The 19,861-nt window shown below is 32.3% G+C and overlaps 1 protein-coding gene across 5 annotated transcripts in view; it reads left to right on the top strand.

The window, feature by feature from the left end:
• LOC118190796 (uncharacterized) overlaps positions 1 to 13,588 on the top strand; it is a 320,601-nt gene extending 307,013 nt beyond the window's left edge. For all 5 annotated transcript variants that reach the window (XM_085813896.1, XM_085813894.1, XM_085813895.1 and 2 more), the window contains one exon: positions 11,481 to 13,588. In XM_085813896.1, the coding sequence (XP_085670022.1) occupies positions 11,481 to 13,519 (2,039 nt within the window). In that variant the 3' untranslated portion in view covers positions 13,520 to 13,588. The remainder of the gene's footprint in view (positions 1 to 11,480) is intronic.
• The last annotated feature ends 6,273 nt before the right edge of the window (positions 13,589 to 19,861 follow it).

Here is a 19,861-nt window from a genome sequence, read left to right as displayed (position 1 = left end):
GGCTCGACTGCATTACTTTTGTAATGCGTATCGCATGTGTTAAGTGAATTTCTTTCAATTCATGGGGAACCCAAATATCCGGTACTAGTTCTAGACATCTTATGTGATTTTCAATTGCCGTATGATGCCTTTAACTTTTTATGCAATTTATCGCTCAGTTATATTACGATTCAATTCAGTTATGTGTTTAAGTTTGTCATCAACTTAAGATGATCGGCCAGAACGTTGGTCACCTTCAAGTGAAAAATCTCCAGAAAGACATTTTTTAAACCAAGTCTGACACATGCTTTCTGTTGAGCAATCGACACCATAAACTTGACATATCTCTTTGTGAACCTCAACCGCTTTCTTACCTTGATGAAAATTTAAAAAAATTAAATATGTCGAAAATATTTATTTTTGCCCTCCATATTAAACAACTGGCAGTTAACTAATAGTTATGAGCAAAGTTACACGGAATTTGTTTCTGTAGCAACCTAAAAGTGTCAGTAGCCAAATTTCAAGAGAAAAAATGTATGTAAGATTAAAAGAAAAATAACAAAAGGAATATAACGCTGTCTTACTTGTGCAAACTGAAACTACTTTCTTGCTAACCCAGTACTTCTTTGACTTCAATTTTAATTGCCCGATCGACAAAGTTTCAATTTCAATTTTTATTTCTACTGATATATTTTCTGATTCTAAATCGACCTTTTCTATAAGGAAATGATGATTTTTATTTCATAATTTAATTCCTCGGATAAATTATGCTAATATTCTAAGTCTCGAACTTTTGCTACAGAATGAATGTAAGCGAGAAATAGATATAAAGGAAGTAAATGAAAAATAAAAATCATTTCAGAGATTTTCAGGCACCTGTTTTAGAACTTAACATCATTTCTCTGCTTCACATCAGAAGTGATTTGATTTAAAATTTAAATTAACGCATGCTTTTTTTTTACTTTTTAATGAATAAAGGAAACCTGTCCTAATTTAATATATCAAATAATAATCTTTGCTTTATTACGCTTGGAAAACTTTTATTGAATAATTTGATCTGAATGCTTCGAAATATTAGGAACATTTTTAAATCCTACAAAATGTCATTCAATTTTCCCCTAAAATATGTAATTATTATGTTCGTCTTCAATATGAAAGACAGAGAATTCTTAAGCTTATATTTTATATATAAAGATACTACATTAAATAGGAAAAGCACGAAAATTACTCTTAAATAAGTCACAGCAATCCTGAAGCTCTTAACTTAACAAAATAATTTTAAATCTGGCATTGTTTAATAACTGCGTAATTACGTGAATTATAATTAAGACACAATAACACGCCGAATAAATACTAATTCAGAAGTCAAACAACAAAATTTCGCGTCAAAGAACATGAGGCATATGTTAGAAAAAAGGAAACACAGAGGTCTTCTGTTGCTCAACATTGTTGGTCCGAAAATCACACTTTCAATTTTTCTGCTGCCAAAATTATTCAAAAAACATCTTCCATTGGAGAACTGGATTTTCTACAGGCATTTCACATTCATAAAAATCTTTCTGTTCTAGTTAACGATCCTAATTCCAATCCAAATTTGCCTTCGGCTTTTAGAGAAATTATGTTTTAGTTCTGGTTTCGCCAACAGATGGCGCCACTTGCTTATTCTTGTCCAGGCTTTCTTATCTTATCTAATCATTATTTCCTATCTTGTTCATTTGCGGTTTTGCAGCTGAAGATGATGGTTCGGTAAAACCATCGAAACTAGTCCTGTGAAAATTTTGTAGGTATAACGCTGATTTTTGTTGTTTGACTTCTGAATTAGTACGTGAATTATGTTTATTCATTATTAAAAATGTAAACTGATATTCTGTAAGAGAGAAGAAATATTAATTTACCGCTTCTGTAAAATTTATTAAGAAATTTGAAACTATAAAGTTTTAAGAGAAGGCTTTTAAAAGGTGCAATTTCTCAACATTTTTTTAAACTATTGCCAACACTAGAGCTAAAATTTATTAAAAGACTGAAATTCTTCTTAGCAAAGCCGTTGAGATCACTGAACACTTTTCGTATTGGTTTTCATTCCTATTGTTTCAATAGCCTGTTTATATACGTTTTCCATGGTTCTTCACAATCAGCTCCAGCTTTAGAATCTGGGCCCTGATAGTAAAATTTTTATAAGGTAGATAATCTTAGAGTCTTTTGCCATAATAAATCATATAACCTACATTAATATTTTCTCAACACTTTGCAGAGGTTATATTGATGCAGGAACGCAAAAAATGTACACTGCACACACACACACACACACACACACAAAAGGGGGGATGTTTTATATCTCCCGTTCTACTGGGCCGATTGATAAAATTCAAATTGCGCTTTTCATGTCTCGAAAGCGCGACTTAGCATATGTATATAGAATTGTTCTAACATACATATTTTGACACAAAATCGTTTTTTTCTGAAGTAACATACCAATTTTCTTCCATATTTCCATTTTACAACTCAAATTATGCCTAGATATGAAATTTTGTAAAATTTGGTGCGAAATTTACGGAGAAATTCAAAAATTTATTTTTTCAGTTTGCGCCAAGACTAATTCACTCAGCGAACTTCTTAATATACTACGACAACCAATTTTCCTTTCCCTTCCATTATGACGGATGGGATAAAAAAGGCACCTCGTTACTACCTTTTTACATTGTATATGAGCAGGAAAAAAAGTCACATCATTCCTACTTTCAAATAATTTTAATAAAGTGTCTAAACTACATTTGATGTTTTATGCTTTCAGCAAATATGCCAAATTTCAAAGCACGCCAATATACAGGGTGTTTATAAACTCCCGGACCCATTTTGATGTTTAATAACTCATAAAATAATAAAGATAGATTAAAATTAATAACACAAATGGTTAGATAGACTCAAAAGTTTCATGACCTTTGTCAATGAACTTCCTCGTGTGCCCCCTTCGTCGCACGGAGAATATCAAGTCTATATTCATTTTCACGCCAGGCAAGCATGTCGACATCCACAGAGGCTATTGCGGTTGTAATTCTGGCATAAATTCTGAAATGAAACATCACATATAAAAACACTAGAACAAACACATCAAAAGTAAACATAACATTGCAATAGTTGCCAAAAACAAAAGAGAGAAAAATGCAATTAATACGCAGACGATATTTAGAAAAGTACAGATATTTAGACTGGAAAATTATCTGAAATTAACCACACGCGCAGACGGTATTTACAATAGCAAAGATATTCAAACCTAAAAAGGAAAATATGTGAGTTATTCCATCAAATAAATGCCATAAGTTTGTTTATATCTTCATTATTTTATGAGTTATTAAACATCAAAATGGATTCGGGACTTATACAAACACCCTGTATAAATTCACGTATATCTTCGGAAATTTTGAATAAAAAACTATAAGTTTTTGCACATATGCTAAGAAATACGTCTACTTTAAAATAATGGTAAAAATTTTATAGATTATAATTCAAAATATTTTTTTAAAAATGTATAAAAATTATTTAAAAATACAAATTTTAAAAAGGAATAAAAAAAGGGGTGAATTTTATTTGGAATGAACCTGAATTTCGAAATGTGATAGGAAGAATCAAATAAGTTTAATAAAAAAAGAGAGATTAATAAATATATACCAATTTCAATTAACATTGAGGAGCTAAAATTTTGAGAGCTAATTTTTTAAAAACTACTCCTGCGATTTTTACAAAACCTGGTAGTTTGGCGTAATTTAAGTCGTAGAATGGAAATATGGAAAAAAAATGGTATGTTATTTCAGAAAAAGTTCGATTTTGTGTCAAAATATTTATATTAGGACAATGCTATATGTAAATCTAATACATATCCTAAGTTGCTTTCTCGAGACATGAAAAACGCAAGTTGCATTTCGTCAATTGGCCCAGCAGAACAGGAGCTATTAGGAACTGTCCCTTTTCTTTGCTCTTTCTTCTTTTTTTTTTTTTTTTTTTTTCCCCCATCTGCGCAGTGTACATTGCCATCGCCAGGATTCCAAATCCAGAACTCCCGCATACGTGCCAAGCGTTAGTTATTTATTTGAGTTAGTTATTATTTTGCGTGAGTTATTATTATAATTTTTATCACTTATTTCAGTTAACACAGCGAAAGCATGTGAAAAGAAGGAAGAAAATGCCTTATATACTCTCCGACGACTGGTGATTAGGGGATCAAATCATCAAATTCTGGGAATAAGGAATTATCACCACAACCTTTTAATTCGGGTGTATCTAGTAGTCACTTAGAAATCAGGAAACTGAAGAATCGCAGTGCCATTGCCAGGATTAAAACCCCTAGTTCTCAGAATATTCGTTTAGCGTGCTTTCAGTTACACCACGAAGGCATGCGGAAAGGAAAGAGACAATACCTTAGAACTTGATTAGCAAATTATTCTTCTTAAATTTCGTATAATTTTTAAATATGTTTTTAATTGCAACAGGCAGGCTTAAGTTTTTAAAAGGAATAGTCTTACCATAAAATTAAATCAAAACATAACTTAAAAACACATTTCAGCATTAATGTGGCTTTTTAAGCATTTTTTCAGTTGACAAGCTATAGGAAAATTTCAGTTCATTTTTAAATTTTAAATTATAAAATTTATTGTTTGTTTGTTTACTTTTGTTTTTATTTTTCCTTTTTTTATTGATTCATCTTCAGCTCGTTATTTAGAAAATGAAAGATATCTCTTGCTCTAGACACATTCGGATTAAAAATTAGTGATTATGAAATATTATGTTCAGATAATTTTATAAGTATGTTTAGATACTTTTTTTTTGAAACAGGGTGTTATTGGGAGAACTTTGAGTGAACTTTGAGTGCTTTGAAACAAGATGTTAATATGAGAGCATGTATACATGCTGTATGGTAGAATTGATCCTTCTTAAAATGATTAATGTCCGAAGACTCACTGTTCTTACTGTTTGTGTTTTCAAAATATAAACAAAAAATGAGAATAATTAGTCATTTGTCATTATCCTAATTCTTCAAGAAAACTCACTTTTGATGGGTAAGATTTTGTGTGTGTGTGTGTGCTCTTAATTGTTAAACATATTTATTTTTAATTACATTAATTTTTACATTGGAATCAAGTAAGAAGAAAAGATAATTTGTATAATACATTCTTTAAAATAATTTTTTGTAGCCAATAAAAACATGTTTAACCACATTTTTAATATAAGCTAAAATATAATTTTCTGAAAATATAGATATATACATTGCTTTACTGAGAAACTTTCAGTGTCTGAAGGGACTGTTATCTTGCTGATGTTGCATTTATTCTGTCAAGCATGAGGCATACAGTTTTAGGTTTCTGGTTAGCGTAATGTCATTCTTCATTTTATACACTCATTAAAGGTCCATATGCATATCCATATCCCTAACTTGCGTAATTCTATATATCCATTACTTTAAAGTAATACTATATGTTAAACTGAAATTCAGTAATGATTGAAAAATAATTTTATTAGCGGCTTTTGATTTCTAAATGCTGAATTTTGACGTATGTAAAAATTCCTTCTTTTAACAGCAAAGCGTAAACTATATGCATATATAAAATGTTAATGTCTTTTTGTGAGATTACCTCAGTTAATAACAAATATTCGCTAAACTCTCTTATATCGTATGCATCGAAAACAAAATCTTTTATTATAATCCACGGAAATTTTCCACCCAAAATATTGTGAGAACTCACTTGCTAAATTTTAATGGCTTTTTCAAGCCTTTTATTAAATTTCGGTGCTTTAGATATTTAACGAATGATACAATGGTTCCTGTAACAAATTCAAGCATATCCGGAACTAGTTTGTACCTTCAAACATCTGAATGCGAATATCAAATTCAAGCATCTGAAGGCGATATGTTACTGTGCGGTGCTCGTATATCGGAATCACTTAAACCATTAGTATACATTATCGTAGAACTTTAAGATTCGTTTATGCAAATAGCATTTCATTACTAGCAATAAACATTTATCATTAATATTTTGAAGTATATTTCTACGAAATGGCAATTTCCTTTTTATCATAAATAGTGGTGATAAAAGAATAAATTAATAAAAGTTTTTCGAATTTTATTCGTCTGAAGTTACATCAACATATAAAGAAGTAAATAGTCATTAGATAAATTATTTTATGCTTATTTGACTGTTATTATTAGGTGCTTTGAGTTTTATTGTACGAGTATTAGACGCTTTGAGTCGTATGAACAAATCAGACAATTTGCTTACGGTCATTGTGCTTAATACTTGCAAAATATTTAGGACTTTACTGTTTTATCGCGTGTCCAAAAGTGTGTTTAAAGTAACAAATGTTATTCCTACTTTTGTAAAAAAATTCACTATACTATTAGGTAGACTTCCTTATTCGCCGCTTAATCCATCTTAGAAAAATTGTAATTCAAACAGAAGAAAATTATTCTCGTTACAATAGAACCTCCTTTATTCGATGTAATAGTGATGAAAGGGTTTAGGGCAATCTCTGTGAATTAATTTCAGCAGTTAGTGGTAGAAATAAATGTGTATAAAACATCAATTACAAGTTTAAAATACCTCAAAGGCACGGTAAGGTATATCTATGAGTATCTTGCAAGGTTTCATTATTTTTCAGTCTTTTATTTATTCAACCTTTTCGTATGAAATGTATTTTTATCTTGCGTATTCTGTTTTTATTTTCAAATTCTAAGCCAAACTACTGATTTATGGAGAAATAAGTAAACATCTAAACTAATACAAAAAAAATCTATCACATTTAAAAGTATAAGTATCATCACATGAAAAGTCTTTCATAATAAATTCAAAAATAGATGTGCTAATTCGAAATTTAACAAATCTTTTTCAATCGCATATTGCAAAATCTATCTCTTATCGCTTTGTCCTGTAATTATATTTCTGAATAAACGAATAATTTTATTAAGGGTTTATACCATTTCGATTTAGAAGTAGCTTGTTTCAGTTTCTAGTTAGATAACTTATTGTTTGAAATTTCTACTTTTCGACAGATGTTCTATGTGACGCAAGCATTTTGCTACTTGTGTCACCCTTTTTTCTTGCTCTTCATCGTTTACGACACAGCTCTGTAGAGCTATTTATAGTGCTTTGTCTAAGAGAGGGATCCGTTCGTGAAGGATTTCCTAAAAAAAAAAAATCTTCCTCTCTTAAATACCATAAGTATTTGATTCTAGTTTTGCTTTTTCACGTATTACTTAAAGTTAAATTATCTGTTACTTCTAAATGTTCATTCTACTTTTGATTTATTAGACGGATAAACTGACTCTAATGACAGTGAACATTTTATTGAGCCTGGCTTACTACTTTGCTACCTTAATAGCTGGGATTCTGAATGACAGAGTTTTCTTCCAGTCAGATTAAGAATTTACGAAAATCACAATATTTTATTACAGTTTATACTGTTTGATTATTTGATTAACTCATAATACTGAAAGGCTATCTGCGTAAGGATATGGATATTACATGGCGCTGCACATTGGATAACCATAAAATCTACATGCAGAATCTAGGTATTAGTGGTTCACGAATTTATCATACCCCAACTGATCGGACTAACTTACTATATTTAATGTATATACCACCGAGGATATAGATAAACAATAACATAGCCATAAATCGTTTAGCTATTGTGTGCAATTTATAGCTACTTCAGCACGAAAGCAAAGTCTTTTAATTTATGAGTGATTAGCACTAACTGATATTAATTTCACTCGACAGTATGAAAACTTCATTCGTATTAGTAATGCTAGAAAACAAGCTGCGAAAATCCTACTCTATATTCATTATGTATAACCATCCAGACTCAGTACATAACATTCTTATAGTGCTTTGTTTTGATTAAAATAATCCAATCCAGCTTTATACATACCTTCAACGCTTATTTCTCCTTATATTACTTTGGTTTATCTGATTATGGCAAGGCACTCCCTGCCTAAGGGGAGTGTTGCCTTCGTGGAGGACTCTCTAAGGAGAACTGCTTCTTATACGCGCTATATGTGGGAAAAATCATGAAAACGCCCATTCAGCCAGGCCGTTCACCGAGATTTGAACTTCGGACCGACCTATCAGTGTTCAGCGACTTTATCGCTCAGCCGCTGATGAGCCCTTATATTACTTTTAAACAAGTACATATACCTTTATCTCGTATTGTGTCCAAAGCATTTTAAGGCATAATAATATGCGAAAAAATTCAACACACACGCTGAAAATTTTATTAAAAGTACATGTTTCACATAGTCTTTTAGGAAATTCTCATTTTTTCTGGCAAAGGATGTTTGAAAGCATTTTTGTAAAATAATTTGCCGAATTTTGCAGAGTGTATATTATAACTTTCTTTAGTATTCATCCCAGTATATTTCTTCCCTATTTTATTGTGCAACGCTTTGCCATTATAAAGGACTTTTCTCCATTTTTCAACGCAATAATTTTTTTGAGTATGTACTCAAATACATAAATCAGGTCTATACTCAAATACATAATCAGGTCAGAATTTGTAAATTCTTTTATATTCAAATTCATTCCATAATAAGTTTTTATTTACGATTTTAAATTATTTACGATAAGAGCAGAATTACTTCGTTCAAATTTTATATTCAAATATTTAGATTAAGGCTTCCAAGATAACACAATGACTGTGTTTTGATTTATTAAGCATGTATATAGATAACTCCTTTTTAGTTAAATATTTCTTAAGTAAGCCTGATCTTTTAAATAATTTATTACCTTAATAATATAAAAAAGTAATTCGCGTTCACAATGTGTTTTCGCGCCTGTAATGGCAATTATTGTAAATTGGACCAAAATGAAGTTCAAACATATGTTTTTAGTTTCATAATTACAAACTTACAATGCTAAAATTCTGATTTTGTAATTAAAATTTTTTAAATCAATATAAGAACGTAATATTGCTTTTAATTTTTTTTAATCTTTAAAATTAGTTGTACTTTCATATCCAGCTTGTTCTGATCAAAAAGTGACAAAATAAAATGGAGCTAAAATTCTTTAGACTCTAAAAAGATTTTCTTATTGATTGCAAATTTTAATCCAGAGAAAAGAAGAAATATTTTATCTATCTACTTTACTTATCTTACTTTACTTCAAACTCACTTTATTTTATTTACTTTATCTTACTTTAATTTTTTATTTTACTGTACTTCAAAGCATCTAACAGTCTGTAAAACCAGCACTGAGTAATTCTAAAATAGACAACACATACAAAGAGAAAACTATAATTTTTTCAATAAAAAGAATTTCTGCTAATAATGCAACTGCTTTGATTACTGATTAGATAGCGTGTGGGGTTAAAGAGGATAAGAGATTTTAATTACAGCCTGTTTCATATATTTTGTCGAAACGTATTGGGTTAATAGGTTTCAGAAAATAATTCTGCTAAGAATGAATGTAGCAACAGAATAAAAGTGCAAGCTCAAAAATGTAATAATCTGATTTACCGCCCTGAACAAGGTCGAAAAAATAGGCTGAGTTTTATAGGTTAGTAACTGAGATATTTTGGAACTCTAAAAAGCGGTGTGATAAGCGGATCCTACCATGTGATCGAATAAAAAGATTTGTGTTTTCAATCGATTTGTGTTTTTCAAAGATTTGTGTTTTTTGTGCTTTCATTCGTAACCAATGGACGATAGCTAATTAGTGGTGACTTATGTGATTGTTTTTAAATATAAAGGAAATCCTAACTGTTTTTTGTTTAGGACAAGCTATGATGCAATCTTTCTAACTGCAATAATATTCCCTAATGACTACAATCAAACGAAATAAACTATCCTGTAATTTAATACTTCCGATTTAAAATACTTAAATCTGCTGATCATTTTTTTCCTTTGGATTTAAATGTGCTTTCAAGTATCGAATGCTTTGTATGTAAATATTATTATATTTGTGTGGATAATTTTATTTCTACAGGGTATTATATTGATAGGAGGGGTTTTATAAGCTCTTGAGAATCTCTATACAGTGTGATTACAAATAATTCAGAACGCTGTATTTCTCAAGTATTTTTTGCTTTATTTTATTTCGAATACATACAATCTCTTCATGCACCACAGACGTACAACACGGGACTTACAAAAGTAAGTTAACTGAATACTAATATTACATGCATAAATAAAACGAACAAAAAAAGAGAGCAGCAGTCTGGATTTCACGGAAACATAAAAGTTCACTGGCCAAGTCACGCCGAATATTTTCAAATCGTTCTGCAAGCATAATCTTGCAGAACGATTTGAAGATGTAAAACATTTGATTTTTTTTTATACCATCAAATGTAAGGCATAAAAAAAATCAAATGTTCCACATCTTCAGGTACTTTTTTTGAATATTCACATAAATTATTTGCAATTATTTCGCAAGTATTGCAATTAAAAAATGAATACTACTTGAAATGAAGTAAAAATCTTTCATCGTTTGATCATTACAATAAAAATATTTGATTGTTTTGTTACGGGACAAGCGGTAGACTAATTTTCCCAAATGCTATGTAACATTTCATTGCGAATTGTCACCAAAGCAGCTGTAATGCTGCCCTGGAACTACTGTATTATTACTGTCACTGGTAGCACATAATTTTTTTTTAACATATCAAAAGAATAAAATCACTGGATGCCATGTCAGAACACGCGGCTAGTCCGATTTATTGGATTGTGTGATATTGTGTGGGATTTATTGAGTCTCTAATGTTCCTAAAGGAATAGTAAGTCGTTCGAAGCTTTTGACTTCACACAGGAACATACATTATTGAACTATCAGTACCACTGCAGAATGCTTTGATGGCTTAGTAGATCTGCATCAGACGCACTTGCATAGTAACAATGGATAAACACTTTGTATATCTTAAAATGCTTTTATCTTTAAACCTGCCGTTTTGAAAAGAGCTTATCTATTACATGGTATATCGCAAAAAGGTCTGTAGGTGTGAATTTAAAAATTTTAAGAATTTCTTATTTATGTACATATAAAAAATATAAGCGGTTCATAACACGGAAACTAGTGGACTTCAAAATACAATGAGTCATTTGTAATACCCTGTATTTATTCTAGGTGATGTATAATTGCTATGTATCTGATCTAAAATAAAATTCGCACCATATTTGGTGATTTTAAGTGTATTAGTATATGCATGAAAAAGAAAATCGTACCACATTGGTGATTTTAAGTGCAACAGTATATATAAAGTATATTACTATTTTATAAACTGCATCCAATAAATTTCCTCTCCATAGAAATATTGAAATAATTTGATAAAAATTTCTAATTTTGATTTACATTAAATATCGAAAGAATTCCTAGAATGTGATAGAAAAACTATTCTAAGCCCAAGATTTTGAGTTTTATTTATTAACATAATTATCATTTTATCATTTTATTACATTACAAAGCTGTATTCTTTTAAACTTTACTTCCTTAATTCTTAAAATTCTTTTATTCTTATCTTTACAGATTCTCCAAATCTACCCCCAGGATGCATTGTTTGTGCATGGTGTCAGAAAGTAGGTATGAAACTATTTACACTGAAGACACCAAATGGATGCAAAGCTTTCTGTAGCGAATTGTGCTTTACTCAGTGCAGAAGAGCGTCTTTTAAAAAGAACAAAATCTGTGATTGGTGCAAACACGTGAGGCACACTGTGAACTATGTAGATTTTCAAGACGGGGAACAGCAGTTACAATTCTGTGGTGATAAATGTCTGAATCAATATAAAATGAACATATTCTGCAAAGAAACTCAAGCTCATTTACAAATGCACACACATCTTAAAGAGGCAGCCTGTAAAATGGCTTCGACTGGTTCTGTGAACTTAATAACGCCTGAACTGTGGCTAAGAGACTGTAAAACAAACGGTAATTCCAGATCTCCTCATGAAACAATAGATATAATGGAAGATATTAATTCTGACGATAATATTTCGGCAGCGCCATCACCCAGTCTTATTCTTGAATCACCAAAGCCATCAACTCCACCGATTAAAGAAAAGAAAGAGCATAAGCAGGAACAAAACCAAGCGCCTAAAGAAAAAGTGCTCAACAAGTCCTCCTCCAAACACTCTCCAAGGAAAAATGTTTCTGAGAAAGTTCATCATCAGTCAAAACACCACAGAGAAAGAAAAGTTAATGGATTGCATAATACAGGTGAAAGTCCAGGTAATCCTCGACAGTCACCCATTCATGCATCTCCTCCTTCTCATACACGGAGCAACCAAATAACTAATGGGTCTCACTCTCTTTTATCGCCACCACCTCTCGGTTCAGTGCCGAGGCCACCACCATATGTTGGGCCTCTACCACCTCGGCCTTGTCCTCCAGTACCATCACCTTTAAATATGGGAAACATTGACCATGGTCGTCAACCTTTTTTTCAACACAATGTAGTGCCACCTCCATTCCAGTTCTTAGCTCAACAACAAATGGAAGCATTCCTGAGATCTCAACATGGACTGGATTTACGGTCGAAACCCCCTCCACCCTTACCAATTCCACCGTGGGTTATGCCTCCATTTCCTCAAGTCCATGTACCTCCACCGCCACACATTCCTCCATCTCTGAATTCTAGAAGCCCATCTTTGTCACATTCCTCCTCGCCTGTACGCAGCCATAATCAAAGCTCTTCTCACAAAAGCAATCACCACGGTAAACACAAGGGGCATAGTAAGCACACATCCACATTTGCAAATAATGTCGAAACTCATGCTGCTAATAATACCACTAGTTCAGAGATATCTGTACCACCTTCTCTTCTTCCACCTGTTACTGTAATGGTGCCGTTTCCTTTAATTTTACCAGTTCCACTTCCAATACCCGTTCCTATACCAATACCTCCAGAAGTAATGGAGAAATATGGTAAGCTCAAAGCAGAAAAAAAGAATTCAGTTCAGAACGCAGTGAAGAATAGTCATAATAACAAAGATGTTGATAGTCGGAGTCATCGGAAAAGAAAACACTCGCATGAATCATCAAAACATAAAAGAAAACGCAGAGAATCCACAAATGATAATACTAGTGCCAAAACTTCTTGCAAAGAGGGAAATGTGGGGATTCTAGAAGTGAATCCTATGGAACGATTTTATAATCCACTTGAAAGCTCATCTTACAGAATTTCAGATAATACATCTGTTGATCTCAGTCGTCCCCCAAATACCCAAAATTTAGACTTAGAGGTAGATTCTAGAAGTTATTCCCCACTTTCTGAAGCCATTAGCAGTAATGAAGAAGAAATCGAAAGGACATTAAAAAATGGTGACAAAGATGCCTTTTCGAATGTTAATTTCTCGAGCTATAATCTCGGTTTGATGAGATCTAGTCCGTCAGTTGCAACTCGAGCAGCTGACCATAATATGGGGTTGCATAACACTTTGGAGAACTGCAAAAGTCCCTCTCCTACGAATTTATCCGTAAGAGAGAAAGAGCGTAGTAATGTGTCTTCCAGCCCCTTCAATTTCAAAAAGAAACATTTGAGAGATCAAATGAGTATTGTAACATAAGTAAAAATTTTGTCCATGTTTTGTCATGTTTTCTGTATCATAATTAAATTGTTGATTGAAAACATACAATGTCTCTCTGATTATTTAATAACAATATGTGTTTCAAGTATATAAATATCACATAATATTAAAGAATAGGTTCTGACACACATTTTATCTATTTTTGTATAGACATTCAATATACTTGAATTTACATATAAGAGAACATTTAAGGGAATAAAAACGTAAAAAGTCTTCATTGCAGGAAAACGTGAGGTTTTAACAAAGTTTTCTTTCATTTTATGTTTATTTTATAATACTTATTAGTGTAATATTTTTTGGGAGCTTTAGAAATCTGTAAAAAATACGTACAGGATAAAAGTAATTTTTTAGCATATTTGTCAGTGTCAGTCTTCATAAGGTAATTAAGTATGCTTGCATCACAAGAGATAAGTATTCTGCAATTTTAAGGAAGCGTAGAAAACTGCATAAAATATTTCTCTTAGAGGAACCCCATGAGATCTTTTTTTTATATAAAATTAATTTAAGTTACATTATTAAGTGACTGTATAAAAAATATTTTAATTGAAAACCCATAAAACATTATAATAAATAACATAATAATTTATTTATAAAATATAAAATCGCAGTTCCTAATGCGATTACTTTGAAGAGTATAAGCATTCAAAATTTATTAAACCTTAAGATATTTATCTTATTGAGATAGAAGGTGTTTCTGACCTGCATGGGCATCCTAAGTTTAGTTCTGCCACTTCTTATAAGTCCTAATTATTCGGATTAGCGTTACCGCTGCCGGCATTTGAATTTCTTAAGTTGGTTGTAATTACTGAGCCAGCTTAGAGTAAGATTTAAATGTGTAGTCTTTGACTACTATACTATGCCTTAACTCGAAATTTACTGCTTATTTAGTTACATCACCACGAGCTATGGTTAATTTTAGTAGCACAGAACCTGCATTGATGTTCTGTTCAAATAAAAAGGTTTACTTAAACCTTTATCTGACTGACTTCAGACATAGCGATACTTGGCTTCTCATCTATTAGGGGTTGTGGACTCACTTTAACAGATCAAGTAAAACCCCATGAGTTCATGTATCTTTCCATGTTCATAGCATTTTTCTATAAGCTTTTCATAAAACATCAAAAGAATTTACATCACTAAGAAACACATGATGTTTGAAAAGCAAAGAGAAGCTTCATAATTCATGTCATTTCATGTGTAATTTTGCAAGTAATTTCTAAAAATTCGATTCCACAACTAAACAAGAACAGAATATTTAAATAGCCTATGTCTGTAATGAAAGTAGTAGCTAATTTTCATAAGAGATGAGCTACTGTTTCAAAATTAAACTACATATAAACGAACGGAACTAAAATTACTAAATACAGTTAAACTTCTATTCAAGGCTGATGATCTTCGTTTATCATCAACAAAAGTTCAGATTACCCGCATCGTTTCTATAAAGTTGAGCAGATATGAGAACCTATCTTTATGTTGCTTGTACATAATTTACGCAGTTTATCCGGAATTAAATTATAATAATACATCAAAATCTAACCTTTGTCGCAATTAAAGAGATTTAATAATTCTAGAAGAATTTGCTGATGCAAAATTTAATGTGATTTAACATTTTTACAAACATATTTTCTGAAACATTCAGTTTCCTGACAGTAAACTAGATTTATTGGGGTTATTAATTAACTTGACCATCATCTGAAATTAAAATCGATAGCAAAATAGTGTTATTTTCTATCGAAAACTTTAACATTGGAATAAGCAACATGTGATGCAATAATGACATGCGTAAAAGGCCATACATCCGACGTCATTCAACAATACCAGAAATTTTAGAAAAGACGTCGACATACTCGATGCGCTCATTTGTGAATAAGTGAAATCAAAATTTGAGCATTATTTTTCCTCTGTTCAGCGAATTATTTGAGGGCAACCTATATTATTTTTACATAATACGAAAAACATTGCTTTTGGAACTTATCTTAAGCATAAATCCTGATAAACGGGCTTGCTGTGTCAGCGTTTTCATGGTTTAGCTCTGTGTAACAAGAATACAAAAGTCCTTCGTAAAAATCTCCCCGTCTTAGGTAGATAATCCTATTGTGCTTGCTTGTAATCTAATAAATATATACAAAGTCATGTTAAAACGCTTGAGAATTTTTTGATGTTGGTGCCATTTAGTAGCAAATTAGTGAGTTATCCTCATTGTTTTCTTTTGGAATCATTACAGGAGGTCGTAATTAGCCCAATCGCTTCTTTTTTGACAATACATAATGTAAGATGATACAATACATAATGTAAATTTAAATTATGAAAGACTTAAAATTAAATAATACTGAAATGTAGAAACGAATTTTTCAAACCAGGAAGACTGCTCTGGATAAGATATGAGCCCCGCTGAAGTGTCAAAGGGAAACTGGCTCGTATATACGTTACAGATGGGAAAAACAATGTAAGCGCCCATGCAGCCAGCCCGTTCGCCTGGAATCAAACCCCGGTCGGAACTATCAGTATACAAATATTCAACCGCTCGGCCGCTCGTGTGCGCATACAAACGGGTTTAAATTAGTTTCAGTTAATTTACTATAAAATGACAACTGCAGGAAACGATTTTCAGATTTCCCTGCATTCTACCACCTTGAAGTGACGCTTTAATGAATAGTTAATTATAGTTAGTTGAATAACAGTTAATTGAAAGGTAAGCGTTTTAATTAAAGAAAATAAAACTGTAATCCCCTAAAATGTTTTATCTAAAATGTCAATGTTGTCTCGCATAAAAATTTTGGAGGAATTTTCACACTAATTAAATTTTTGTTACCTCAGTTAGATGCTGATTTTTATTTCAGTAAGAACGAAAGATTTCATGTAATTAAATAAACGACATGATAAATATTTTTAACACAAAAGGGGCTATTAGTCTCGAAATGGGACTTTGCATCGGTTCACTATAAACTGCATATTCCTTTAAAATTTTTGCCACCAAATATTATCGCCCTATGTTATTTATAAAGAAATTAAACAATAAAAATGTGCATGCATATATGTGTGTGTCTTGGCATTGCGAAAAAACGACAGTACCGAGCCATCAGATTTTGTATAACGTAGTCCTTCACCCAAACATAGGCACCTAGGAGCTCGAATTTTGGATTTCGAATTCGTTTTATTAATGATTTCATATTTTGATATCTTTAATGAATATTTGATTAACAAGCTCAACAATTTTAAAGCGAGCAGTCGCAACACTCTTCGAAGTAAAACATTTTTATCGTCAGTGCGTGAGACTGTTGCTACTCGAAAAAATGTAAGCTATTTATCTTTCAATTGTATTTAACAAACTATTCTATGAACGCAATGTGTTGCCGTGGCGTTTAAATAAAATACGTTTATCTTCCACGATCCAGCTTACTGTTGCCATTCAGTAAAACTTAAGATACTTTCAAATTTAATCTGGGAGATTATTCTGTAATAAACTAAGCGCTTTAAAGTAATAAACACAGTTCTTAAGAATATTTTTTTCCATTTCTTAATCCAATCGATTTAAATAAATATGTATTAAAACTGTAATGTATAATTGGCAATACTTAATATTTTTGTAAAATTTGACTAACTGGGCCCATTAAAATCATTATATGAGTTTTTTTATGATAACTAAGAGAAAAGAGTGAAAAAAAATATGAAAGTGTACGGCAATACTGCATCTTGAGTTCTAAACATATAAACATCTTTTAAAAATTTTGCGACTTTGTTGTTGAACTGTATGTAGCAGAAGCGCGAAGAAAATTTCTCTTAATAAAAAAAGCAGAAAAAAGGCAGATGAAAATGGGTTAGCAGGAGTGAGTGGGAGAGCGGACTGCAAATTCAGCGAAAGCGTTAAAAACCTTAATAAACCCTTTTGGGAAACCGTTAAAATGGGAAGATCCTCCCCCCCCAAAAGGTTATATCTCCGTCTCACTGATTGCAGTTGCTATTATCAGGAATGCAAGCTATTATACAAAAAAAAAAAAAAACTTGCTTTTTTCAGAGCTCTGCTTAGTTGTCTTTACTACGATTTTAAACGGGTCTTAAACGGTTGGTCACTGATCTACAGCTCCAAGTTAAGAAATGGATCAGTTAAATGGCTTTGAAACTATACTGAGTAAAAATATACAAAGTTTAAATTTTATTCCTATTATTTTTATTATTTTTACACAAATTTCATTAAAAAAATCAAGATCTAGTTAGTTAAAAAATTTGACAAAAGTGTTTTTATAAAATACGTTTTATTTAAAACTCATGAAGTAATAAATGAACTAAATGAAGAAAAATAACCTATATAGTTTCATGGGAACAAGAGTTTAAATAATTATCTTTACAAAATTCATCTACAGTTTTATACCACGAATAATAAAAGTGTCGGCGTCCAAATAATGATGTCTAGTAATGGAATTATTTTGTCAAAAGTATTAGCCATTATCTTTATAAATTTATCAAGGTCGCCCCAAGAATAGATGTTTCAAAGGAATTGGCTTTCTAGCTGTGATTTCTTCTGGTAGTTAAATAACCATAGTCAATTCCTTTTGTTGCACGCCTTAGACATTCTTTAACTTTTCGCCTATCATTTATAGTGTTATTTTTATTTTTTATGATTTGATTATAATAAAGTACTCTCTTGCTATCTGCCTCATTTCGATCTTCCAAAAATCGGTTTCATAGTCTGGAAATGACACTTTGGAAAATACCAAAGGCTTCCGCTATGCAGAGTGATTAGCTTACGCGTGTACAAATTTACGGAGAGGTAAGTTACTCAGAGATGATTCGGAAATACATAGCAATGTAGAGATGAAAGCACATTTGTAGCGGGCGTTGTAGTGGAACAGTTAAAACTTCCGGCAGTCAACAGTCAACCGCAAAAGAAGTAGGATGGAAAATTTCAGTAATTTCAAGTCGTAGAGACATTAGGTATTTTTCGGAAGCAGGCAAGATGAAAACTATGCAACGCTTTCGCCGGGAATCGAACCGCGGACTCTCAATTATGCGCTGAGTGTGCAGACCTCTACACCACGAAGGCTCGCTAAGAAGGAAGAAATACCTTATATACTCCCCGTTTTAAAAGCCGACTGGGACACAATCGCCAAATCCTGGGGAAGGAGAATCATCATCCAACACCCTTTTAGTTCGGGCGCCACTGTAGAGACATTAGGTATTTTTTGGAAGCAGGCAAGATGAAAAATATGAAACGCCTTCGCGGGGAATCGAACCGCGGAACTCTCAATTACGTGCTGAGCGTGCAGACCACTAAACCACGAAGGCTTGGAGAAGGAGGAAGAAATACCTTATAAAGTTATCAGATAAACATCTAGTATACAGGAGAAATCTAAACAGGAGGGCAAACTTTAGGGGGTTATAGAAGGCAGCTCTACGATCAATATTCGTCACAGAATGTATGGTCGGAACGCAAAGAGCGAACTTCTAGGTGGCATTGTAAATAAATGGTATAAAAAGGATCGGTTCTCTCACCCAACGGCATTTTTTACCGTGGATTGTTGAGAGGATGGCTGGTTATACGAATTACGAAATTTCCAGTGCGATGAATTAGTCGAGGTGGTCTCATAGCTTGGCCACTAAGATCACCCGATCTCTCGTGTTCGGACTTTTTTCTGGGGGTCCATATGAAAAGCCTAATTTTCGAGTCCTCCATTGAAACCAATATGGATCTAGTCACCAGTATCGCCGTTGCTGCCAAATGTGCGGCAATCCTCCCTATCCTGCAGGTGTGAAGCCTGCATTATAGCTGGCGGAAGGTCTTTTGAGCAACTTTTATAAGCATATTCTGTTAATAAAATGTCTTCTGATGTGTTTCCTCTCATTCTTGTGTTAATTTCTTAAATGTGACAATGGAATACTATCCTTTAACTTCTCACCGCTTGCGTTCCAAGCATACTTTTATGACGAATATTGCTCGTATAGCTGCCTTCTGTCACCCTCTAAAGTTTTGCCCTCTTGTTCAGATTCACCCTGCATAGTGAATAGAACCTGAATAGGCGGATTCGGAATCACCAGACGTTTTTACGGCTGCATAAAAGATTATGAGATACGGGATCTTTCTGGACAAGACAAAGGAATCAGGAACGAACAACATGGACACCTAAAGTATAAGAGGTGACGCTCTGTTACCCAGAAGAAAGCCACATGGTAGCTCACGAGCGATCGCGACAAACCTTGCTGTTTTCCAGACTATCGGTAAAATGGTTAGCAGATTCTGATTCTTTTTTTCTGAACCCGAAGCTCTTGCATCTATACCAATAACAGAACAACTGCTTCCTGCTCATTACGCACCGCGAATTGCAT

Source organism: Stegodyphus dumicola, chromosome 3, assembly GCF_044657685.1.
Source record: "Stegodyphus dumicola isolate Sdum_Otavi_A_Nest chromosome 3, ASM4465768v1".
Classification (NCBI taxonomy): domain Eukaryota; kingdom Metazoa; phylum Arthropoda; class Arachnida; order Araneae; family Eresidae; genus Stegodyphus; species Stegodyphus dumicola.
This window is presented reverse-complemented; position numbering and strand designations above follow the sequence as displayed.